The 26083-nt window shown below is 42.9% G+C and overlaps 3 protein-coding genes across 3 annotated transcripts; 1 reads left to right on the top strand and 2 right to left on the bottom strand.

The window, feature by feature from the left end:
• Window positions 1–69: 69 nt before the first annotated feature.
• Window positions 70–5113, bottom strand: LOC137917989 (guanine nucleotide-binding protein subunit alpha-14-like). Its single transcript, XM_068760731.1, has 7 exons — window positions 4993–5113; window positions 3239–3423; window positions 2242–2396; window positions 1586–1714; window positions 1370–1499; window positions 1142–1295; window positions 70–687 (listed from the first exon to the last, which is right to left on the bottom strand). The coding sequence occupies exons 1-7, from the start codon at window positions 5111–5113 to the stop codon at window positions 497–499; spliced, it is 1065 nt and encodes a 354-aa protein (XP_068616832.1). The 3' UTR covers window positions 70–496.
• Window positions 5114–10181: 5068 nt separating this feature from the next.
• Window positions 10182–18709, bottom strand: LOC137918023 (guanine nucleotide-binding protein G(q) subunit alpha). The gene is made up of 7 exons (XM_068760766.1): window positions 18574–18709; window positions 13952–14136; window positions 12328–12482; window positions 11982–12110; window positions 11379–11508; window positions 10699–10852; window positions 10182–10372 (listed from the first exon to the last, which is right to left on the bottom strand). The coding sequence occupies exons 1-7, from the start codon at window positions 18707–18709 to the stop codon at window positions 10182–10184; spliced, it is 1080 nt and encodes a 359-aa protein (XP_068616867.1).
• A 3777-nt stretch (window positions 18710–22486) lies between these two features.
• Window positions 22487–25791, top strand: wdr31 (WD repeat domain 31). The gene is made up of 9 exons (XM_068738736.1): window positions 22487–22533; window positions 22647–22779; window positions 22986–23060; window positions 23156–23300; window positions 23485–23585; window positions 23739–23806; window positions 24768–24909; window positions 25337–25490; window positions 25589–25791. Exons 1-9 carry the CDS (start codon window positions 22487–22489, stop codon window positions 25789–25791), a joined length of 1068 nt encoding a protein of 355 aa, XP_068594837.1.
• Window positions 25792–26083: the final 292 nt, after the last annotated feature.

The following is a 26083-nucleotide window of genomic DNA, read 5'->3' as shown; positions in this document are numbered from 1 at the left end:
TGTAGAATAAATAATCACACATTTTTTTAGTAACTAACCTTTATTGTGTACTGAAAGAAAAGGTAGGCTTCTTGGGCTATTTAGCTCTGAAACAAACTGTTTGGTTGAACGTCCTGGATAACTAAGGCACTTACAGGCAACAGGAGGCAGAAGAAAATCTGTTCTAATATTAAATCAGAAAATATACATTCAGATTCTATATTTCTGTCGTAGCCCACACAAATGGTCAGTAACATTACATTTAGTCACATTCTTGTTGCTGCTTTAAAACCTCAGAGTTATGCTGTACATTTGAGAAGGAGATTGCACTCCTAAATGTTCATATTCTCTTTTGTAGGCAGAAAGGAAAAACAAAAACATTGTTCCAGTGGTTTGCATGCACAGGAGGGAACTATTTAAAACCTGTTGCCTGTTTAGACGGCAAAGGAAAAGCACTACAGTTTTCTTTCATTCCTGTAACTTGTCTTTCCCCCTGTATCTGCCTTCCCGCTCCGGTCTACACCAGATTGAATTCCTTCAGGTTGTGTCTGAGGATGGTGTCTTTGACGGCCACAAAGACGAAGCGGATGTTTTCTGTGTCTGTTGCACATGTGAAGTGAGAGTACAGCGTCTTCTCCTTGTCTGGGTTTTGTTCTTGGTACATTTTCAGGATGAATTCTTGAGCCGCTTTCTGATCCTTCTGAGGTCCTGCAATTCAGGGTTGATACTACATCAGTGTATTTCCAGTATATACAATATTTAATATTTTGCTTTTGTAGGGTTTGTTTCTCAGTACAGAAAATCTATTTATGGCTGTAAGAGTTTTCTATATATTGTAAGAAACCTTTTTGAGGTACGCCTACATAAATGAATAGAACAGTCCTTCAGTTCTGGAGGATGTTTGTTGAGCTGAGTTGCATTAAACCGAGCAGTCATGTGCGTTGGAGTCCATCCCAGTGGGCTTTGGGCTACCCACTGTGCTACCCACTGTGTGCCACCCTTTATTATTCCCCAGTATTAGACCTTAAATTTGATGCTCCAAACTTAAGCTTCTGAAAGTTCTTCAAGCTGAATGTGGAAGCAGCTTCACCTGGGTCCAGTGTGCATTACTACATCCTAGATCTACCTACGAGTATAAGTGTGCTGCTTCCAACAGACTAACCTGTGAAGGCAGGGAAATAAGTGGCTAAATGAGAGTCCATGATCTTCTCCTCGATGATGTCGGTCTTGTTGAGGAAAAGTATGACAGAGGATTTCTGGAACCAGGGATATGTAATGATGGTTTTGAACAGGGCCAGGCTTTCCTCCATGCGGTTCTGTAATTGAAAGGGGGACGCACTGTCAGGGCTCAAAGACTTGAGGATGACGAGCTGTGGCGCTGAAGACTCACCTCATTATCGGACTCCGCCAGGAACTGGTCGTACTCGCTTAGCGCCACCAGGAAAATGATGGAGGTGACGTTCTCAAAGCAGTGGATCCACTTCCTCCTCTCTGACCTCTGACCCCCGACGTCCACCATCCTGCGGTAACATCCAATCCCGATAGAAATGTTACGCCACATCAACGCGTTGGAATAAGCACACGTCACTGATTTGTTACGTCTCACCTAAAGATGACATTCTCCATGTCAAATGGGTATTCTATGATGCCTGTGGTTGGCACTCGAACTCGGAGAATGTCCTGCAGGTCAGGTAAGTATGAGGGTTGCGAAATTCGATCCAGGTTGGTGAGATAGCTGGAAAGGAGGAGGAGAAAAAGACAATTCCAGAATCTAGTTCTTAGAGCAAGTGGAGACCAATCTTACTCAGACAAAGGCATTTAAATCTGAATTTATTAGGGTCAGGAAAGTGTTTCGCTGCAGCGCAGAAGAGGAAATGTGGTCTGTTGTCTCCTGAAATGCCACAAGTAACAAGAGCGTCTGAGAAAAAAGTTGGATATCCTGTCCCATCTACAGAATCCTTCATTTCCTTATTTATATACTGGGGACAACGTCTTATTTCAATGCTCTTAATCTATAAATCCATGAATCACTGCAAGAAATACAAACTGTATTTTTTATTGGAGTATAAATGTGTTGCTAAAAAAAACACATTACATAACATTATTCTCTTCAGACGGTTTAACAAATGATTAATTTGGTGTAGATGGATAAACTACCGGGTACATTCATCCCATTGAGATAAAGAACTTTACTCTTATCTGTGGTAACAATTTGGCAGTGCTGAAGAGAATATCTCTGTGCATATTGTCTCTACAGCTCACTATTTGGTGGAGTCAGATAGCTGGTATTCCCTGCGTCGATCGTAGCACTCCTGAATCCCCGCGTCGTTCCACAGGCTGCCGATGGCTGCTGCAAGGGATTGCTCAAACTCCTCCACCTTGTCCACTTCCACGTCCAACACTGAGTTTGCGTGGCTCTGTGGACACAGAGACAAGCATGGAGATAATTAGACAAAGGTCCATCTGTCAGAGCGCCAATTTCCTTTAATTCATGGAGATTGACCAATGAGAGGCGAGAAGCAGAAGGCTGTTTTAGATTCGCTGCGGATGTGCCATGTGTTCAGAGCAGCAGATGGATTCTGTGCACGAGCCCACTAGTGTGATTTTAGGGCATTTTTTTGTTTAAGGATTTTATCATGTTGATTTACTTTACATGTAAATAAGATGTATCTTCAATCTTTATATATATATTTTTGATAATTTGTTATCAATCCTTATTTTTCTTTTCTTAATACAATTTTGAGTTGTGATTTGTTTAGGAGCCAGTGTCAGTTTAGTCTTATTATTTTGTTTTCAACCTTATTTTATGATGATTTTACAGAATTAGAAGTCAGTTTTTCCACTGGGAAAAACTGACTGAAAAGACAAGATTAAAGCAAGTCTGTAACAATTAACCTAAATGTAGTCCATATTCAGGGGGCAGCGCAGTGGCGCAGTGGTAAGCGCTGTTAAAGAAGTTCACAGGTTGGTGAGGAGTTCTCCACATGTCTGCGTGGGTTCTCTCCGGGTTCTCCGGGTTCCTCCCACCATCAGAAACATGCAAAAGTAGGTGAATTGGTGACACTAAATTGTCCATCGCTGTGTGTGTGTGTGTGATGAACTGGCGGCTAGTCCAGGATGTACACCGCCTCTTGCCTGCTGGGATAGGCTCCAGCACGACCCGCGGCCCGGTAATGGACTAAGCGGTCCAGAAGATGAATGAATGAGTGAATAGTCCATATTCAAAGGTGGCAAACGGAGCAGACCCAGAGTGACTCGCCTGGTTCTGGGGATCACTGAACGCTACACTGAGCGTCTCCATGGCTCGCACCATGGCCTGCATGGACGTGTAGATGTTCTGGTAGACCAGCTTGGCGTAGTTCCTCTTGTCCTCATCTGTGTATCCACCTCCGTGGATGATCCTCATTTGTTTGATAAAGGTGCTCTTCCCACTCTCTCCAGTACCTGTTGGACACAGTCAGGAGTCATTCCAATTCATTTATATATTATGTATATCATATTTTAAAAAAAATGTAAAGGCCATGGAATACATAATTGTGACATCATAAAAGGCAGCTGAAAATTAGCAGCAAAATGCACACTTATGTATAAAATGTTGGTGTGAATTATGAATGTTTTCTGTACATGATTAAAGAATTTTCGCTGAACTGTTAAACGCTTCATGCAAACGTAGATCGACAAGGATCATACGCGAACACTGCAAAGTGTTTACATTCTATAAATGCATTTCATTGCGTCTTGTACACTCCTCGAGTCTTTCAGCACCAGCTACTTGTTTCTCATTCAGAACGCAGGCTGCTGCATCTATTTGCTTAACAAATAAGTGTTTGCCCTCGGACCCAAGTTCTGGTGCCGTGAATGTGTGTGTTTGCACATCTGTATCCCGTCTCGATAAGTGTGTTAAGGCGACGGCAACAGCTTTCTTGGCTGTTTTGCATGACATCATGAATGCTTGAGTCTTTCCATCGTAGAAAAACAGGGCTTAGGCAAAGTTTCCGTATTTGACTGCACCTTTTTTACAAGTCAAGTTTCTCTGTGAAGACGGGTAGAACTCTGAATAGGAGGCAAATAAGTAAACAAGCAACAACAGGGAAAGAACGTTCAAAGAGAGTGGGCCTTTAATGAGCTGAGAGGCTTCGCTCTTATATCAGCGTCTGTCCGATCAGATCTACTCTCCTCATGACTCTGAGAGAGCACAGACCTCCGCCAAGCAGCTCATCCCCCTCCTAATTGGATTTACACCGTCCACATTTGTGATCTGGATCATTACCATCGATTCCTGACACCAGTCAAATACACCAAAAACCTAAAGAACTCAGAGCGTTGCTCATATCTGTCAAACCACACAATCGATTGCACATGAAAACCTACGTGACGCATTTATCACCAGCCTTCACAACAATGTTCTCTATGGTCTGTGTCTACTTGGCCTTAGTGGTGAAGCATTGTCCTTCCTGGGTCATGTGATCCAGAAGGCAAGCAGATCGGCATAAACATTCCTTAAGCTTTGAACAAGAAAAAAAAAAAAGTCAAAAAAATACAAGTTGAAAATAATGACTCTCTTGATCTGGACCAAAACCATATCCTGCAAATTGATTTATTGTCCAGTGTTTTTGTATTTGGAAAATGTATTGTGTTGCTTGGTTGTTGTGTATTTTTGTATACGAATGATCACATTGGAAATAAGCATGCAGGTAATATGTAATCCTCTGTACCCATTTTTATTTGTATGTACTATATACATATGATTTTCTTTTTTTAACCAAAAATAAATTCACTTATTATTTTGTAATAAGTTATTTTGTAATTATTTTGTAATTATTTTATTATTGACAATGAGAAAAACCCCTAAATTGCTCCAAATATGAGTGTTTGATCGGACTTGAGAATATAAGCAGACCATTTATAAAAAAGAAGAACTTCTTTTATATTCTTAAAGTGGATTATAGTGCCCCCCCCCCTCAGGGACAGCAGCCCCTGAAGCCAGGACCCCCCCCTCCAGGTGACGCTCACCCAGCAGCAGCAGCTTCAGCTCCCTGCGGGAGTCCTTCTTGTCCTTGCGGAGCTGCTTCTCGATCTCGTCGCTGATCCTCTGGTTCTCCTTCTCCTCCGCCGACACGCAGCATCCGGCCATCCTTCAACCCGAGCGGACACCGTCAAAAGGATTCTCGTCTCCCTCCTCTCGCTTCACAAATTCACGAAGGGAGACGCGCAACGCATCGTCAAAAGTGATGCCCCGTATATCGAGGAGGAAAAATAGATCTGAGGAGTTGAATTACTCCGCAGCTAGAACAGCGCGTAAAGTTGATGTCTTCTTGTCCGCTCTGAGCCTCTGTGATAAGACGCTGCGGTTTGTCTGGAGTAAATGGACACTTGATGAGCCTTCCAGCTGCTCCCGGGGGGGCGGGGAGGGGCCGCACGGAGACGAGAAGAACAAAGTGGGAAGTAAACTTCCAAAACAAAGCAGGTCTCATTGTCCCCATCTCGCAGGCAGGACAAGCAAAGCGCACGGCGCGTCTTTGGCAGCGCCTCCTACGGTCCTTAAATGCACCAGGAACAGCGCCTTTTAAATTCTAGCGCCTCTCGTGGGTTTATGGGGGAAAAAAAGATTTTAGTTTTTATACTTTTAGTAATTCTAGGGAGCGCAAGGACAACAACGAGGGGGAAAAAAGATTTGGTGAAAAAAGAAAATTATTTTAAAGGAAAAGAAATCACAATGTTAACATAAATGTTATGTGTGCTTTTTAATTGGACCATTGTGTCTGCAAATAAAGATTTGATTGATTGATTGACAAACTGTCACAATCAGCAGCCAAAGCAGCTGCTTAGCGCCTCCTGGCCACTAGGGGGCCCCCGACCTGGAAACCCCATTTTGTATTATGCAGGGGAGTGATGTGCGTGGCGTGCTTGAAAACTGCAGCGCCTACTGGTCATCTTGGCAGCTGTCCTGTTTACAACCGGGCAACCTACAGGGCGAAGTTGAACTTGACCTCGCGGCGACTGGTCGGCCTTATCGTCAGCAAACTAGCATGGAAGCAAGCGATGCGTGATACAAGCGGCGTTCTGCGGTCGTCACTCGTCATCATGTCTCAGAGGATTTATCCGTCAGCTGCCGAAAAACGGAAGGAGAAAAGAAACAACAGTCGCAAGGTAATAATTTAATGTTGTTTTGTGGCGCTCTGCTGTGGCGAGGTTGATAGAACGGCTATTTATTAGCATGCTCGGCTGTGAGCTGAGACCGAGTTGGTTTTTCTGTTAGCCGGACAGCTCGAGTGTAAATCCTTATTGAAGAGAAGCTCATCTCAAAGTTAGAGAGCTGCACCAACTGGGTCACCCAATGCTACTTTAATTTGCTCTAATTTGTTTGTTTGTGTTTGTTTCGTTGTGCGCTGATTGGAGCAGGTGTGGTAGCAGCACCTGGGGGGCGTTGGCCGCTGATGGGGCGGGTTTCTATACTCTTCCTCTCTCTCTTTCTGGCTGGGCTGGTGTCCTTGCGTTGAGAAATTGCTATTGTTATATGTTGATGAATTACGTACAAAGGACTTTAAACAGAAACAAGACCGCAAGGGCTTTTTTTGAAATGCTCATCTTAGAGTGTTTGACTGTACTTGTACTGTAATGCATGCTACTGTTTGACTGTACTTGTACTGCCCTAACATTCACTCATAAATATTTCGTCATCATCATCAGCATCATCAAATGGGGAATGTCACAAACATTCACCCACCTAAATAAAAACTTAAAATGAAATAAAAACAGACTATTTGTAAAGAGAAAGCAGTTACTCTCCTGATGTTAAATCACACTTTATATAAACCAGCCATAAAATATGCATCCTATTCCCCACATATCAAACAATACCAGGACTGCTGGGTATTGCATACAGATACAAATAAAAACACAACAACCACACAATCTTTGGACTGTTTGTGCACTTTACTCTCCTTTTATCCGCACATTGCCCTCTTTGTGAACGGCGTTATCAATACATACATTAGTCTCTGTATCAACATGATTGCTTTGCAACAAGAACATTTACAAAAACAGTACGACTGAACGTGTTATCATCGGCGGGAACAGTCGATTCAGGTTGGAGAATCTGGCTTTCAATGATTTCTTTTCATCCTTCTCATCTTTGAGAGACCATCTGTGAACATTGATTCTTCTTTCTAACATTGAAATGTGATGAATCGTCTTAATTTATGACCAACTGGTTGAGATTAAATTAATTTCATTTATGGGAACACGATGTAGAAAACAAAGCCATCTCCCTATCTGGCAGGTTTTTAAAACAAACCGATGTTCAAAAACATGGCAATCAATGACGTTTGGTTAAGCATTATGCTCGCGTTGCAAAATAAGGGTCACAGACCTGAACTATGATGGGAAGTAATAGATTTAAAGGCATTGAATTCCCACTTTGTAGAAATAATAACTGTAACACAAGAGTAGCAAAAGTCAGAGTCAACATACTTTAGAAAAGAAACCTGTTCATTCAGAAACGCGAGTTTATGGGTACAAGAGACATTTTAACACAATGGTGAATAGATTGTTACAATAACCATTTCACAAGAGCCATTAACATGATTTGTGGACGTGTAGAATCCCAAAGTCATGCTCCTCACACATGACCCGAAACGTGGTTGTAAATATACTGGATGCACAACTTTCATTCTCTTGAAAGAACTGCAAGAAATATATAACAGCAGCATGAGATTCCAACCCACGCATGTTCGCCGGCTGAGAAACTGTCCTTTGGGGCCAATACTTATCAGACAAAATTCAATTGCAGTGTGTTTTTTTTTTGGTAATGAACCACCTGAAATTCCTCATTACTTTAGGTAATTGAGATGCACATGGATGGTCTCTGCTCAGTATAGTGATGCATATGAACTGCTGAAACTAGGAGTTTCCCATCTAGTAACAGGGACAGCTTCAATCACCTCCACTGGCAGAAACGGTAACACTAGTTTAACACTGTGACAAGTTGCACCATGCTTTTTTTCTATTCGTGCCCACAGTGGATAAGTGATCATTGTAATATCTTAATTTACTTCAAGTACAAGTGTGAACTGGACTGATAAATAACTTGCAAAATCAACCGAGCAATGTCACCAGCTAGCTAAAATATCTGACCAACAGGTCCTCCAGGTGAGGGTTTGGCTCCCTGCCAGAGTGGCAGTCGATGCGAAAGCACAGCCAAGGGCTGCAGAAAAGGTTCTGTAGGTGGCCGGAGTACATTTGGAGTTCAGATTGTTAAGCCTTCAAGCGCATCAGGAAGTTTGATACATCGCAATGCACTGTGGCATGGGTTCTAAGACAGGAATCTGATGTGACATGAAATCAATTTAAAGTGTTCGGATTACAATTCACTCATGCGTGTGTTTAGCTTTGTATAATGAAACTAAATATAAAACAATCCTTTATGCCGTTTCTTTGCCGAGAAATAAAACTAACAAAACCAAAATTTACATTGTCCTCTTTAAAAAAAACAAAAAGGAAACAAAAGCAAACATGTAAATAGCAGTTTTCTTCCAAAAATGGATTAGCCATTGGACATACAATACAATTACATAGATACATATTTTAAATACTGCACATTCAGTAATCAGTAATGTGCAGTATTTAGTATTTAGTAAATACTGCACAAAAAAGTAATGATTACGAAGCCAACGAATATGCTGCCATATATATATAGAGAGCGATGTATGTACAATGATTATAGCATTCATAATTGCACTGTGCCTCAAATGTAAATTACAGGCGTATTATGATGGGAATTGTTAAAAAAATGCTTTAATAAGTATGGGTGATTGCAAATAACAAGTGCCAATTGGAAATGTAAAGTCTCACTTTGGTACAAAGTGAACATCGCCACTCTGCCTTTCCATGCATGAGTCCATGGACTCAGCCAAATCCATCCTCCTTACTGAACAGTCTAGCTGTGATTGGACCATTTCAAGGACAAAGCCAAAATGTGACTGGACAGTCTGCGAACCGGGGGGGGGGGGGGGCTTGTACCCATGTGCAAGTTTGTGATTGGGCAGTTTGAGTTCAGCAGGTGGCATCCTCCCAAGTCAGTCCAAGCTGTGAAGGTGTGTTTGTGTATATGTGTGAGGGGTGTACTATGACTAATACTTTTTATGTCTGAAGTTCAGGAATTAGCTGGAGGATCCACAAGTCAGTCAGTCTTCCTGTTTTTTTTGTCAACACTTTCCATGTGAGTAGTAAAGAGCGTAAAGTGGAGTCTGGTGTTTGAGTTATTTCGGCATTGGTTATAAATACACATATTACCATAATATAAGCATTAACGTGGCACAGTCAAACATAGTTATTTAATAACACTGTCTCTTAAATTATTATATCCTACTCCCCTCAGTGTAACGCAAGCGGCACCTTCACATTTTTCATGAGCCTAGTTCCCCTTACTCCTCCTCTTCCTCACCCGGTCGTCTGGAAGCCCTCTCAAGGATTAGTGGAAAAGTAAAGTCCGGAGAGGCGACGCATGACCGTCACTCAACACGCGACTCGGGATACCGTTACAGTATCAGATGGAACCAAGTTCAGGTTGATGTAAAAGTAATAATGATTGAAGTCGATGCTAAAAAAGAAAAATCACAGATCAAAGTTTAAGCCCATTTCTCACAAGAGTTGACAATCAGCCCAAATGAAGATCAAAGGTCAGGATGTCATTTGGAGATGTGTAACATCATTTCTGGTCGGGCAAACGGGTAAACCCCCAGCACAAAGCTTCAGAATGCACAGACAGCTAAAAAGAAAGGGACAGAAAATCCTGTTTACCTCCTTCCACTTGCGATTACAAAGGAGGAGATGCCACTGATGGACAAATCCAACCCTCGATCCTCAAGCGCACAAAATACTGGCCTTCTGTCAGAACCCCCCCCCCCCCCCACGATACGCAAAGATGCTGAGAAGGGATCATCGATATACATCTAACAGCAAGCCCCTCCCCTCCCATTCTGAATGTCTGGCCGCGCTCACTCCCTCACATTTCATTAACTCCTTAAACAGCAAGATAACATTAACTGCTCGCCGCTTTAGGACCAAGAGATCAACAAATGGCAAATAAATTAGTATTATGCAACCATTATATTTTTTTTACGTGTGTATGATGCATGTCTTCACCACTCGTATCAGTCAGTGTGTTTAGACGCGCCTCCTGGCGGCCGCCCCGCTCCGCCCTACACCAGGTTGTACTCCTTCAGGTTGAGCTGCAGGATGGTGTCCTTGACGGCGGCGAAGACAAAGCGGATGTTCTCTGTGTCAGTGGCGCAGGTGAAGTGAGAGTAGATGATCTTATCGCTGTCTGGATTCAGATCCACAAACATCTTGAGGATAAACTCTCTTCCTGCTTGGGCATCCCTCTGGGGACCTGAGGAGGGAAAGAGGCATGAACGTAATCTCCAAGAAGATGCAATGAGCTGCTGTGTGTGTGTGTGTGTGTTTTAAATATTATTATTCGCCATATATTTTTAAGATGTATTTATTCGCTCGGCCTATAACTTAAAGGACGGCTTTCAAAATATCTTTGACATGATTCGAATCTCTTGCAGGATTTTGAACGATACCAAAACAACTCTACTGTCGATAAAACGGCTTCTTTGGTGCCGCTACTGAACTTAAATGCCACCGTTTGCAGATTTCACAGTTTTGTTTGGCCTTTAATTGAATTTAAATCGTGTTTCTTCTGTCACTCACCATCATACTCTGGAAAGTAGTCGACCAGATGAGAGTACATGATCTTCTCCTCCAACAGGTCCTTCTTGTTGAGGAAGAGGATGACTGAGGAGTTTTGGAACCAGGGGTATGTGATTATTGTTCTGAACAGAGCTTTACTCTCCTCCATCCGGTTCTACCGAGTGAGAATGTGTGGGGAGCCGGGGAGGGGGAGGGAAGTGACAGAGTGTTAATCCCTTCATTAAACCACATTAAAGTTCTTTCACACTCATGAGCAGCAGGGTTCAGAAACCGTCGCACCACAGCAGAGGGAGAGCGCAGGATTTAAATTGCTACGCTGGCACTTCAGTTCTGAGCCAAACATTGTTTCTGAAAATGAGCTTCAGCGAGCTCGACCCTAGCAAAGTCTGACACGCGCGTTCCGTCATCTTGAGGAGACGTGTCCTGAGGTCGTATTCAAAGCAGCTGGCTGAACATTTACAAATGATTTCCAATGGAAAAAAACATGGAGAACAGCGGGGAAGGAGCAACGCCTGCTTTCAATTGTTTTAAATAGAAGGATCAGCTTTGCATCTTTGGTGAAACAAAGAAGGACTTTAAGAGGTGAAATTGTTGTTTTGGCAAGTGGGAAAAAAAGAGAGAGCATCAAATAGACAATACGAAGACGAAGAAGCCCACGTTCGTGCGAGTTATTCATTCACCTCGTTGTCGGATTCCACCAGAACTTGGTCGTACTCGCTGAGCGCCACCAGGAACATGATGGACGTGACGTTTTCAAAGCAGTGGATCCACTTCCTCCTCTCTGACCTCTGACCGCCGACATCGACCATCCTGTTGTGGCGGCAGCATCCGGTAGAGAGAGAACAGTTGCAATAAGCAATGGGAACGTTGGCAAGTTTGTTTGAATGTCTTATTAACTGAAAGATCAACGCATGGGAAGAGAAAAGTGACAGCAGGATAAATGATGTTACACATATGAGAAGCATTTTGTAAACGACAAAACAATATGACGACAACAGTCGTTTACCTGCTCGGAGAGTCCGGAGCGCCCAGACCTAACGCTCACATTTTTGGAGGATCTACTTCCTGTATGAATTAGCTGCTAACGATACGAGCTGCTATTTAAATCTCCAGGTTGCGGGTCTAATATGTTGAGCGTGATTATTCTGTATTTATGCACAGGGTACATAAAATGTCTGATTTTATCACTGCTTGGTCTAATTCTTTTTGTGCTTTTACTACCACGGCGGCAGAGACAATACAAACCATTTTTTCCTGGTGGATCACAATATTTCTTTATTTACCTGAATATGACACTCTGCAGGTCAAAGGGGTATTCAATGATGCCCGTGGTGGGAACGCGAACCCTCAACACATCCTGCTGGGTGGGAAGGTATGCTGGTTCTGCGATCCGGTCCAATGCGTTCAGGTAACTACAGACACACACAGAGAGACAATTTACCTGCTGGGTTGTTTTTTTTTAAACCACGGGAACCATCCGAAACATGACTAGTGCGTCATCAATGTCTTGTATTTCACTTGTAGCATGTTTAGAGAAGTCCTCCCTTCGTTTTCTCCGATGTCAACATCAGGATGTCTAATTTTGGCATTTGTATTCATTGTGTCGTGTACTATACTTATGCTACTCACTATTTAGTGGAGTCTGAAAGCTGGTATTCCCGCCTTCGATCGTAGGACTCCTGGATGCCCGGGTCGTTCCATAAGCTCTTGATTGCATCGACATAAGGATTCTCAAACATGTGGACCTTTTCTACGTCCACCTCCCTCACAATGTTAGCATTGCCCTGAAGGGGAGGAGAGAGGGAGACGCAAATCTTTTTGTTTTTTTATTTTTAAACAAAGTAATAGTTCTTTCATTTGATCATGAGTCATACTTTCATTGATAACCTAAAAACTCATTAGCCATGAAGAACATTCATCACGCAGGTTATGCCGTGCTAATTAGCACTCACTCGCATTCTATAACCAGAAGTTTCTTTGCACCCCGAGGCTCAACGTGAGCCTAATATCTGAAGCCCAGATCTCACTGGGCCGACTAAAGGGAGAGATTTGCTGTCCCACATTCCCAATAAAACTGTGTCCCATGACAACAGTTCACCGCGTGCCCGATTGGTGAAACGGTTTCATTCCGATAAAACTGTCGAAGATGGATTTTAAGAATCTTTTAAGGGTTTTCAATGCTCGTTTAACTAAAACAAACAACTTACTTAATGGAGAATATATGGACATGCATGAGAAATAAATCAAAACACTCTTATGGTGGAAGAAGTTTCATTTTCCTCTTGTGTCCAAGAAGAGTAAGATGCCAGACATGAAAAACCAGGCGGCCACATGGCAGTACCTGTACTTTCTTTGTTGGGATTGTTCCCCCTACAAACCTTGTGGCAGCCAGCCGGCGTAAATACAATCGACAGGTTTCTCTTTCACTTCCTCTGCGTTCATGTGGACCCCCCCCCCCCCCCCCCCAAAAAAGCCATTTCCTGTGAGCATTTCTTTATGTAATCTAAGCAGACAGATCGGGTACTCCCTGCCAGTGTGACTTGTACGCTATTGAAAAAGCAATGGTCGTGAATGAGACCAAAAAAAGGTGGACACAAACTGCGCAATCCTTGCTCACGGGTCTCTGTGCGCCGCTAAAAATGCTTGGGAAATCAGTAGATCGGATAATTATCCCGACAACAATGACAATAAATATGCTAATTAATCATTCAGCTGGCCAAAAAGCCTCAGACAAGAGCCAACAGGGCGGGGCACACTGGCCCAACAGCCAGCCGGTGGCTTGGTGTTGCATGCCCCCCACCCCCCCCCAAGAAACAATAGCCGTCACCGCAAAAGACAACTGAGGTTGTCAAAAGTATTTTTCTTCATACCATCATACGAATATCTTCTGTTTGTCATTGCTTGGGTAAGTTAACGTAGATAAATGAAAGCAGCCAAAAAAGGCACTCTAAAGTGAAAGTCACCTTTAGCCTAGCCAAATGTATATTTGCATGCACAGAGTAGAAACACAGAAGCAAAACCAAATAATCCAGGGACAGAATGCTTTGAGGACACAGGAAGTGTCAAAAAGGGACAGGAAACAATTACGGATGGCTGTTTCAAATAAGATAGATGGCACTCTAAAAATACACAACGATGCTGCTGTCACTTTTGTTTTTTGCTTCTTTCACTCTCAAAACACAAACCTTTACAGGCAATAGTCAATATTTTTGTTGGGAAACTTCAACATGGCTTGAGGGAAAGGATCCTTTACCTTGTTGTGCTCATATTTGTAGGGGATCTTGAGTGTCTCCATTGCTCGGATCATTGCCTGCACGGCTGTGAAGATGTTCTGAAAGACCAGTTTGGTAAAACCCCTCTTGTCCTCGTCTGAGTAGCCGGCGCCGTGGATAATCCTCATCTGCTTGATGAATGTGCTCTTTCCACTTTCTCCAGTGCCTGAGAACAACGACAAATGAATAGAGGGAATTTACTCTCTTGCATCGACATGTCTTCATTTGTCCAAAAAGCACATTTAGATTCAATGGATTACTTCTTTATTTCACCAAGCAATGCGAGGACGGCCATAAAACTCTTCAAACATAGCGGCATTCATTCAGATCAGAGTCCAGACCTGGATCTTCAGTTTGCATGTCTGGTTTGATACGAGTGGGAGCATTTACCGTCCGATTCTGATTGTTACGCGGAAATCAAATGCAATCAAGAGGCACACAATGTTTTCCTTTTAAAAGACAGTCCATTGCAGATCACTGGAGGAGAAGTGGCCATCCTCATGAAAAGGGTTGTGCATGTATGCAACATGCACAACCACCAGATGCTGCACATGAGTACCAGCATCTCAGACCAAGACACCAAGATGCACTAAAACTCTGCTTCGTAATGAAGCAAACACGAAACCATCTTCCTCTTCACTCCTGCAAGATTTCTACCCCACCACTTCTCTCTCTCTCTCTCTCTCCCATTCGGTGCCAAATATCATACAAGTGAGCAACTCTTTCCATTTGTGCCGTCGTGCCTGAGTTAATACGTCAGAAACCATGAACACGTGTCTCTGATGAAACATCAGCACAATACAGTGTGAACAATGTAACCTATTCCATGTCAGGAAATGGATGAATAGTGAAGTCAGAAAGCCAAAAGCAATGACTAAATTGCTGAAAGACCCCACAGAGGTGCTAATCCTCAGTGGGCTTGGCCACTATGAAGCTGCAGGGGTTAAACAAGCTAATGATAATTTAAAGCCTAAAATAAAATTGGATTTAACTGAATGTATTCTAAAAACATCTGTGGGTGTAAATATTTAGAAACTTTTCCTGAGGGGGGAAAAAAAACCCTGAATCATTACTCTTTGCAATGCAAACATTTTATCTTGGAACAAACATGCACACACACACACACACACGCAGTCACTCATGCACTGAGTCAGTCAGATACATTAAGTGCTAGCTACTTTCCTTTCAGCAAACATCTGTCCCCTCTCAGCAGTGACAGGGACTATTTGATGTGAAGGGCGGACGGAACTGTTTAACTTTACCTGAACATTCAGTCATGAATAACTTTAACCTGTAGGAATGTGTGTGTGTTTGTGTGTGTGTGTGTGCTTTGCATGGCTGCAGTCAAGAGATGTGTGCTGCATTCCAGTGTGACTTCTGTTATAATTGATGAATTATAATGATATAATTATAATAAGAAGATAAGCAAACTGAAGGGAGCAACCACAAAATGTGTGTGTTTATGGCTCCTACAAAGTATACGTGTGAAAGCTTCATTAACTTCCTGCAGCGGTTTTGAAGAGATGTAAAGCGATGATTCGCCGTTACCAAGAAGTACTGATAAGTGCAAACGTGTGTATATGTTCCCCTTTGGCAGAAGCATCAAAAGAACTAGATATATAACATAAAACAAAATTGTGATTTCAGATTTGAGACTTTATGGCTTCATCGCTCCGACGTGGTGTTATTATGTCAGAGGATTGCTTGCTCCTTGATATGACATATTTTTGATCCAGTAAGTTTAGAAGATTCCAAAATTCAACACAGTTAACTGTCCGGTCTGAATGAAGATCATTCATTTGCTCATAAAATTCTGCACCTGTGACACGTTAGATTTTTATCTTACGCTAAAACGGCCCATCGGCGTTGCCATTGTTTGACGCTCCACTCGTTGCTGTGGGTTGCCACATCGACCGTTGAAACGTTTGAATCCAGCAGCACAGGATAACGTTTAAAGTGTAACTTTCCTAAAGAACTCCCCTGTGCATTAGAAATTACAATAAAGTTTTTTTTTTTCTCCATCGCCGCAAATGTGTGATTTCCACACATTTGCGTGATTGCGTTTTTACAAAGTTTTCTGTACATTTTCTCAACATGTATTGACTGTCATAGTGATATAAGCCAGAGCTGGCATACTGGAGCACCAAATGTTTGATGTGCTCCTCTATAGCTACAGGCTGCAGCGACTGTGCAGTCATTAACATGAAATGATTAGGATCAGGACTAGCTCAATGACAAAGTATCACAACTGTATGAAATTACCTTAATGTCTGCAAGACCTGACTTGGATTCGAGGCAATGCTGGTACTAAGTCATGTACTTATGTACTGCATGACAGTTTACCTGTTGTACTAGATGATCATGAAAAAAAAGCTTCCATCTCTAACGCTGCACACGGACTCCTTTCGCCGAATTATCAATGTGATTGAAATACAAGAATCGTAGGAGAAAGGACATCGTTGGTGTTTCCGGTCATAATTCTAACCGTGTTTGTTAAAAGCTGGCTACAAGCTCGCGATGGACTTTGTTCAGTCGCAGCCTTGACAAAGTTCCCACAGCTTTCATGTCTCTGATAAAAGCAGCCAACAGAGATTGGAAAGATTAACACTTTTGCTAATGTTATTGATCGATGAGTTGCAAAGTTTATCAGGTGTTTTTGTGACTGTAGAGGTAATTCCAAGATCAAATAAGTTCATAACTGCGATGCCTGTTCTGATGTTTGGCGTCCAATAACCTACAAATCATCAGTGTAACTGAGGAAAGGGGGACAGGGATTATAAATTAGGTCCTATTGTCACTTGAGGATTTGAGCTGAGCCACTTTTTTAATTGAGTAAATTTAAATCAATTTAGCATATTTTCCATTTTTGACTGCCAACAGAGGTTTGATACCTAGAGAGCTGAACTAATAGGTCATATATGTGCAATACATGTAGAAATACAACCGGACAGTAGTTTGCAGAAATTAACATTTTGGTGTATATTAAATAAGATGCAAAAGATCCAGAAAATAGGGCGTATTTAGGTTAAAGCCGATACCGAGGACAAAGGCGCTTTATTAAAACAATCAGAGCAGGTGATCTACAGCCGCGTTTCCGCTTTGCAGGTTACGGGTATTGTTGGAGCCTATCCCAGCTTGCTATGAACATCTCTGATGTGTCGCCAGGCCATCGCAGGGCCACACATAGTCACACAATAGACTGATATGCGATTACCAAGGTTGGTTATCCTGAAGCTTTGCACATAAACAGGCGAAAAAAAATGGCAGCAGGTGTTTTTCCTCTTGTAATCAATGAAAGTATGAGCTGTCTTGATAGATTACAGCAATTATTTAATTTTCAATTAAAGTGCGCTGATACTCAATGTGCTGCTGGAGGGGATCGATTTTAGTTGGCCCTCGCAGAGATACTCTGAATGACTGTTCTTCAGCTCTGGGACTGGCAGACATTGATTTTTACTGGACTTTCTTGACTCACTTATCTGGGTGAAATCTCTGACTCATTAACTGCATTTAAACTACTCTTGTGCCAGACAGCTCTAAGTGTTGCACAAAAACCCACTCCTCCCCCCACTGCATCCTCCACCCTGTTGCTAGATGCGTGTTCTTGGTGCTCTGCTGAGGAGATAACTTTTTCACATCTACCTTAATCGTTTACGCCTCCTTAATAGATGCGAAAGGCGGACGGATTGATGCTTTCAAAGACTTTTAAACAAGGATTTTGTTGTTTGCTTTAGTATAGACAAGTGGATTTCACATACTAAGTAGTCATTTCAAAAGCCAAACTTTCCCAAGACACTAAATATTTATTTTTATATTTATCATATGGGTCAATGAAGCCACGGAGAGTAGAGTGGCTCGGGAAGTGTGTGTGGTCTTAATTAGTAATAAAGCTTGTGTGCCACAAATTATATTCATTCAAACCCAGTGACAGGGGGGGGGGGGGGGGGGGGGTTAAATATATAACAGTACCAATATCAGTCAAAATAAATAAAAGCCAATAATATACCAAAACCACAGGCATGGTCGAGTCCTGATGTTCCACCACTATGTGCAATTGGATCCGGATCATGGTCTAGATCTGAGAAATGTAAACTTTGAGGGGGCGTAGACGGATACTGGGTCACCCGTATGGCAGCAGAGAGGGTGGGAGACATGGAACACCCACAAACTTCTTGGGGCAATTTTGCCTTTTGCTAGAATGGACAGCTGAGAGATTGTAACAGGAAGCGGGGAGAAAGAGGAGGGGGTTGAGAAGCAGCAGAGGTCAGTGAGTGGGAATGGAGCCCACGGCCACCATGGATGTGTGTGTGTGTGTGTGTGTGTGTGTCCATCCTGGCATTAACATCCTGCATGCGTTAGTGGGCTCATTAGCGTACCACCACACTATACTTATGAGATACCTAGCCCTAACCGGTGAGATATGATCATCAGGGGCCCGGTCCATCTTTGACCCAGCCCGGCAGGTTGCAGTCGACCTTTAACCTCTTTGCAGTGATTAGAGCGCAGTTTGTTGCCTGACCTGTTGCAGTTATTCAAATCCGGTGGTTTATTATCATCACAGGCCTAACGCGCCGGGACCCCCCCCCCCCCCCGTCGAGCTTACCGAGAAGCAGCAGCTTCAGCTCCCGGCGTGCGTCCCTCTTATCCCGGCGGAGCTGCCTCTCGATCTCGTCGTTGATCCGCCTCGCCTCTTTCGCCTCCTCGCTGAGGCAACACGCCATTATGGATTCCAGAGTCATTCTCTCCTTTCCACGGACTCTTCTGCGTTTCCTTCCTTTACGGGTTCATTCAAATGCCAGATCGATCAGTCAATGCTATAAAAAAACAAAAAACAAAGCAGAGGCCCGTATTGTAGCGTCTTCATGCGGGCCTGCTTGTGGTGAAATCACGCGTGGACGCCCTTATGATGAGGCTGTACGAGCGCAGATTGTGTTTATCAAATTAGATATTTGATAAACTGTTGACCCCCCCCCCCCCCCCCCCCCGCGTCGTTTCGCTTTCTTGCACTCTGGACAGCTTCTAAACAGTGTCCAACGCGGTTGGAGTTGAATATTTGATCAATCCTGCTGGGTTTGATCCGCTTTTCCGTCTCGGAGCGATCAACAGATCGTTTTTCGGACGCATCCTCCGTGCGCTCCTGCGTGATCTCGTCCGCGCCACCCTCCCTTCAAAGTCCGTCAGCGTTTGTTATATTTTTCCATCCACGAAATCCGCTACGTTGAATTTATCGTCCGCGAGAGTGGGCAACGTGAAGAAGAACACAACGAGTCCAGCGGTGGGGTTTGTTTTCCAAATGGCTCGAGTCCCGGGCGTGGCGAGGCGGAATATGGCGGACCTTCACTCCGCTGGGCTGGAATACAAAGTCCAGTTATCTCCGTCTGTCTGCTACAAAACAGAAATCAAGAAAGTCACGCAATTCATCCGGAGATAACGATGCCGCAGCGGAGATATCACGGGCCGTGCTGGAAGGCGTCCGCGTCCACGTCCGCGTCCGCGTCCACGGCTACGTGTAGGCGAGCAGACAGGAACATTACGCGCAGTGGTTTCTGCTTTTTCTCCAAGCAAAATCTCCTTTTCCTCAATTCTCTTCATGTATTTTATTACATGGACCATCCACTCCTCCGCCAACCGGGTGACGTAGACCTCCCATCGGGGGGGGGGGGGGGTCAGCAATCCCCAACCTGTGGCACAGAAATGTTTATGAATGGGGGGGTTGGACTCGTATCCTTATGGCAGATTAAAATAATTTATTTTGTGCTGATATCAAATAATAATGAACGAAGTTAAACTTAAAAAAGAGTAGAATTATCGGGGTGCATTTCACATGGAGAGAGATAGAAAATATTTATATAATTCTGGTTTATTGCATATATCAAGAAAAAGATACAATATTAAAATAAAAAAATATTAAAAAAATAATAATCCCAAAATGTCAAACTGTGTTATGGAGTGACTACTTCTGTAGGAAGTAGTGACTCCATAAGTCAATGACACCAGCACGGTGTCATTGACTTATACCTGGAAATAATCACTGAAATTATGATTGTTTTTAATGCAAACATTATATTATAGTAAACCTTCACTTGCAGTGAAATGATAAACTAACAAATGTTGGATGTCATCATACTGAAACCACTTCCTGCAAATGAAATTAGAAGTGAGGCCATCTCATATTGATTGTAACCTAAGTGTCCTATTTAGCCCATTTAAATGGGACAATCACATTGTCCCAGAGCAGAATTGGGTGGAATGCCTTTGTTCAAATCCAGCTAATGAGGTCTTTTTTTAAAACTGACTTTATCTACCAAGCAGGCAAAAATCTGATCTATACTGTATGAAAACATTACATACAAAGCAAAACTGTGAGACAGTTTGAATATAATTCATATCAACTGTCAAGAGACTCTTCTGATTCATCCCAGAGTCCCAGCTCGGGGAGCCATTCAACCTGTGCCTAAATGAATGTCAAACAACTGGCTCTCTAGCCAGCTGCAGTTCAGCAACCTCTTAACCTCCCGTTTATTGTTCCGTATCGTTGAGATTCACTTTGAAATAAATGCGTCTTATTGTTGTCATATTGTTATTTTCTGTCAACTGGAATAATAAATTTTAAAAGTTGCAATATTTTATTAGAACTTTCTATTTTTAGTGACTTCTATTGTTTGTAATCTGTTAATAAACACAGGAACATGTATGGCAGAAAAACAACTTTATTAATAATAAGGGTCTTTTATTATGTGAGTTTGAAGCTCTGTCTTTCAAAGGGGCCTCCTGTCAAAATTATTTTAGATCTTAATTGTTCAAGTTGAAAAGTTCACATTTTGGGCACATACTGAGAAAAACCGTACCCATAGCTGGAAATGTACAGAATTGCAACAATAAAACGCTTATATTCCATCCAACTTTTATTGTGGAAGAAAAAAAAAAAAAAAAAAAGTTACTTCCTGTCCATTGTCACGTGACATTGCCCTCGCCTAGATACGAGTAAGCGTCGCTACGGAGAGTGTGATGGGGGTGTGTAGTTTACGACAACACTTTTATGCAGGTTGGCTAACTTATCATCATGGAGCTCTGCGGGAAACGCTGCGCGGTCGTCTCAACAACGACTCTGTTAAGTGCTGAAGCTTGCACAAGTATTCTCTGTTACTAGTGCATTGATCTGTCTCTGCATGACGGGTCCGGATTAGTTAGCATGCTATCGAGCTAGCCACGCTTCGTAAAGTCATCGTAAAGCGACTACATCTACCGGTGACCGGTAAGAAACCTCGTTTCCCATACCAAGGCAGCGTAGCATGGTTTTAACTACTAGTTAAAATGCACCGGGGGCGTTACGCAATGCTGGGCAGTTCATAGCGGTGGTTTTAGAGTGACTAACGTTACGTTAATTCCTTGTGACATTAATGATGTCGCTCTAATTGGATTTGCGCTCCTTCCTTCCTTCCTGCCGATTGTTTGAGGAGTTCTGTCCGCCAGAATAACGAGGCAGGCGCTTCGCTGGGCTTGTGTGTGAGAGAAACCAGTTTCAGTGGGAACATGATGCTTAAACTAGAAGTGTAAACTAGTTTCTGCTCCCCATATAAGATAAGATATTTACTTTATTCTTCCCAAAATTAGACTTTTGGATTCTCGCAGTGAGAGAAGATCGACCTAATAGGAATGTGTAACATGTTGCTGCAGATGTAGGTAGCACTATAATATATATATATATATGGAATGTCATTGTCCAGAATACAATTATTCATTCAGGCTGGTTTCTTCACTAATTTAAGTCTATAATTTCTGAAACAAATAAGAATAATAAGTAGAGCATCACAGTTTTAGCACAGCTTGAAGTGATTTACAGCAAAGTGCAGTACGGAGGTGTAAGACTGATGAAGTGAGTTTCAAACGTGTCTGAAAGGTTTTGGGTAGTTAGATGCTGAAGTGAAGCTAGCTTCCCTGATATTTGCCAGTTGCATGTTCCATAACTTTGGGTCATAATTGAGTTAAGCCTCATACCTTATTTTCTTTTGATTGTTGTTTGATCTTTTCATTAAGCAGCTGCAGCTGATCACATTTTTCTTGAAGGAAAATAGTGACGAAGGTGTCTGTAAAATGGACTAGTTCTAGCTCACCATGAGCTTCATGTGAAGGAGGAGGACCTTTTCATCAATTCTAGATGTGACATAAAGCCAGCGCATTTGTAATATATCCTGCTTTTTCTTGTTTCTCAGACGAATGCATCCAAGTTTCAATCTGAAACTCACAGGGTTTGGCTCTAAGTATATCCAATGGCAGCAATACACTTCAGAAGTGCGTTTAGCTCCATGTTCAAATGTGATTATTGTTACTGTGAGACAGAATATCAATAACTGCTCTTGTGTGTTGAACCAGCTTCGTGACTGGATCTGCTGCCCCACGTCATCAGGCATCACTCCACCATGCCGTAGAGTAGACAGTAAAGGAACTAAACGGTTCATGTGCATGTTTAATAGCAATTCTTTGTGTGTCAGTGTGGCTGCAGGTTCCTCGCAGACATGGGCAAACTACAGAGCAAGTTTCGCAAGAGGTCTGACCTCTACAGGTGAGACGAGGGTCAGAGCACCTTCACAGCCATGCAGGCTTGTCTAGCCTCGGTGGAGGTGTGCGACTGTACCGAGCGCCACGCTGGTTAGTGACGGTGTTTCCTGTTGTCAGGGAATCCCAGGAGGAGAAGGCCGACGATACCTGTGACAGTCAGGTGGCGCAGTATGAACCTGCTCATCAAGGGTCCGTCAACACTGTCACCAATCTCAGCCCGCATCTGTGTGCTTCGGGTGGGAGTGACCGGGTACACTCGTCTGTTGACCAAGAATTGATGACTTGAAAAGATGATTGATTGTTTTTATGTCTTTTGATGGAATTTGGTGAAGTTGATATGATAAATCAAAGAGGAATCTTAGAGGATTTGTCATCTAGCTGTGCCTACAGTGACTAAAATAGGACTGAAAGTCGTGACGCATGTACCGATTGCTGCGCGTGTTTCCACACCTGTAGGCCGTTGTGGTGTATGACTGGGAGCAAGGTCGAATGTGTCAGTCATTCCAGGGTCACAATCGAGAGGTTACCAAGGTAAGGCCAATACTGTATGTGTGTGTACTACTTATGGAGTGATGTTTTATCCTCTGGTCTCACGTTGTATTTATTATACTCCGTGTGTGTGTCAGGTGGTGTGTTATCCAGGCAGTACGTGGATCTTTAGTGCCTCACGGGACAAAACTGTGCTGATGTGGGACCTAAATGAGGGGGATGAACCTATTCAGGAATTTTGTGGACATGAGTTGGTGGTGAATGGATTAGCCATCAGCCCTGGTAAACACACACACACACACACATGCACCCCTGACCTGATTTTGACATTTCTGTTGTACATTATAACACATCATGGGACTTTAAAGGGCTTTGTCTTTTAAATATGATTAGTTATGTCACTCCTTTGGCTTTACTGACGGGCACTGAATGCATGCATGGTGCTACTTTTTGTTGTGATGTGTAGATGGGAGAAAGCTTTGCACCGGTTCCCGTGACAACTGGATGTGCCTGTGGGACATCGAATCAGCAAAATGCGAACAGAGACACAATATTTCTAGAAACTTGGTGAGAATAATAGTATTTTCATTTTTGTACACACAACATTCTGTTATGTACTTGTGAGAAAAATAATCATATCAACAAGACATTAAAGTTTTACCTTCTGAGTCCATGTCCTGCAGGCTTCAACTTTTGCACTGTCCTCTACTCTGTGTCCAGGTTACTCATGTGTGTTGGGTGCCAGGAAGTTCCTCTGTAGTCCAGACCTCTGAAGACAAGACCATAAGGTGCATTACTGCAGCAGTCTTGTCCTTTCAGTGCTAAAATAACGACCACATGCACTCCTGCTGTAATGAATTTGTTAGCGATGACAAGCTGGAACATGTTGTGTTGGAAAAATAATAATTCATATAATATAAGACAATTAAATAAAAATAAACCGTATTATTTCCATAGTGCTTCGTCTGATAAGAATAGATTTTATTTTGGCCTCAAGCCAGAAGTAGCTGACTTGAGTTTTTTGTCCTCTTGGAAGTGAATTCTCAGTCAATATCAGTGGATTGCTTTCTGTTCTAGTATTCCTTTAAAACTCTTGCAGTAGGACATTTGTACCAAGATATGAATGAATAAAAACATTTTTTTTCTCACGGTAGTGGGGGAATCTTAAACGGAATCTTTTAAGGATGCCTGTGATTTAGCTAGTATAGCAGCACGTCAATAAAGTTTTGCCATCTGCACATTGGCATCTGAGAGATTGAAGTGATGATACATTTTCATAGTTATCTTTATAGCTTCCTAAACTTCTTAAATTGTCATCTTATTGCTTCCAGCTGTTTGCAAGGAATGAATCAGGCTCAATACGTTTATTAAACTTCTACATTTCAAAGAGACCCTGAAAAGTACAGACCCGTTGATATTTGTGATTAATCATATCGCTATCATTTTAACTTGTTTATTTGTCTCCAGATACTGCTGCTGCTGTGCTTGATTTAAGATTTATATACCTTTTCTTTCATTAAATAGTGTCTGTGTGCTGTCATAACAACAGACATTTCCTGCCAGGGAACAATAAAGCTTTATTTTATGTTTATAGAGCAGAGGTGTTTCCTCAGATGGTCATAATCAGTCGTAATGACGTAATGGTGGCGAGAGAACATGATCTGTTGCTCGGATTTGGATGAAACTTTTCCAACGTATACTGTATACATATACGCTGTACGTAATTGTTTCCTTTGTGCATGTGCACAGGGTGTGGGACAGCCGTGCATGGCAGGTGACCAATACCTTTCCAGCCAAGCAATACATCCAAACTCACTGTGACGTTTCTCCAAACGGAAACCACTTGGTGTCCAGCAGCAACGGCTTCGGAGGCCAGGGCTGTGAAGCCACGGTGAGACCATTTGAGGCATCGGTGTGGCTTCTGGCCATAGAGGTGTAGACGTATGGATGGTGGAGAGGCGGAAGCTGTAGCAGGTTGTCTAGGTCAGGGGTCATGACCAACAACAACTGGATTAATGACCAGTGGTCTCTGAATGATTCCCCCATCTTGCACCCTCAGACGATCCGATTCTCCCATCGACTCGGTATCTTCTCAAATTAGCATGATAATCTGGTTACAGGAACTTTCAATTGAGGAATTAAGTGGGTTCTATTGTAAAATCTGCTCTTGTGAAATACGTGAAAACTTTTGTTTAGAAAATATGATAAATATTACCTAGCCTCGTGCCAAAATAAGTGTAGCTTTTGTTACTGATCTGAAGCTAAACGGAAACTGACGCTGTCATTGGTTCTCAGTGGCCTTGTGTCTGTGCTCTTAGCTTTGGGATCTGCGTCAGCCTGGCTGTAAAGTTGTGGAGTACAGAGGCCACCTCCAGACCACAGCCTGCTGCGCGTTTCTACCTGGTGGTGCAGCTCAGGTAGCAACTTCCTCCCATGACAGCTCCGTCAAAATCTGGGACCAGAACACAGCAGGTGACGTGCGCTTGACACATGTACAGATGCTGTTTCAATGTTTAATATTTTGATAGTAACGCTCCTCTTAACACGTCCTTCCATTGCAATCTGTTTAGCATGTTTGGCGACCCTGTCTCTGGATGGTGCTGGCCCACTGGTTTCTCTGTCTCCCAGTGACTCCACCAATCTTCTCTGTGCCAGCTTCAACTATGGGCTCCATCACATCCAGGTGGAGCAGGGAACAAACCAGACTCACAGCTCCGGGGAAAGCTCAGGTGGAGCTGGTGGCTTGGATATAAAAGCTGTGGCACGCTTCTGACAGCACTGGGGGGACTCGTATCACTCTTCTGTGAACAACTAGCGACTCAGCCAGCGGGAATACTGGAAATGGACTCTGAATCCAAATTCTGTCCAGCTGAGCCCCCCCAATTGATGCGGCTTTAAATGGTTCTGCTTGGACTGCTGCCTTCTTGGATCGAGGTGGGACTGCTCTCTTTTAGACACTGCCAGGTGGAGTTGACAAAATGTTTCAGGCACACATTTTGGTTTTATTGTCACCTTGTAGCTGACTGCTGACGTTTAGTTGCTGGCTGTTGGAAGGTTGCAGATGC

The sequence above is a fragment of the Brachionichthys hirsutus genome, chromosome 4 (genome assembly GCF_040956055.1).
Source record: "Brachionichthys hirsutus isolate HB-005 chromosome 4, CSIRO-AGI_Bhir_v1, whole genome shotgun sequence".
NCBI lineage: Eukaryota > Metazoa > Chordata > Actinopteri > Lophiiformes > Brachionichthyidae > Brachionichthys > Brachionichthys hirsutus.
Note: the sequence above shows the minus strand (reverse complement) of the source record. Positions and strands in the feature narration are given on the sequence as shown.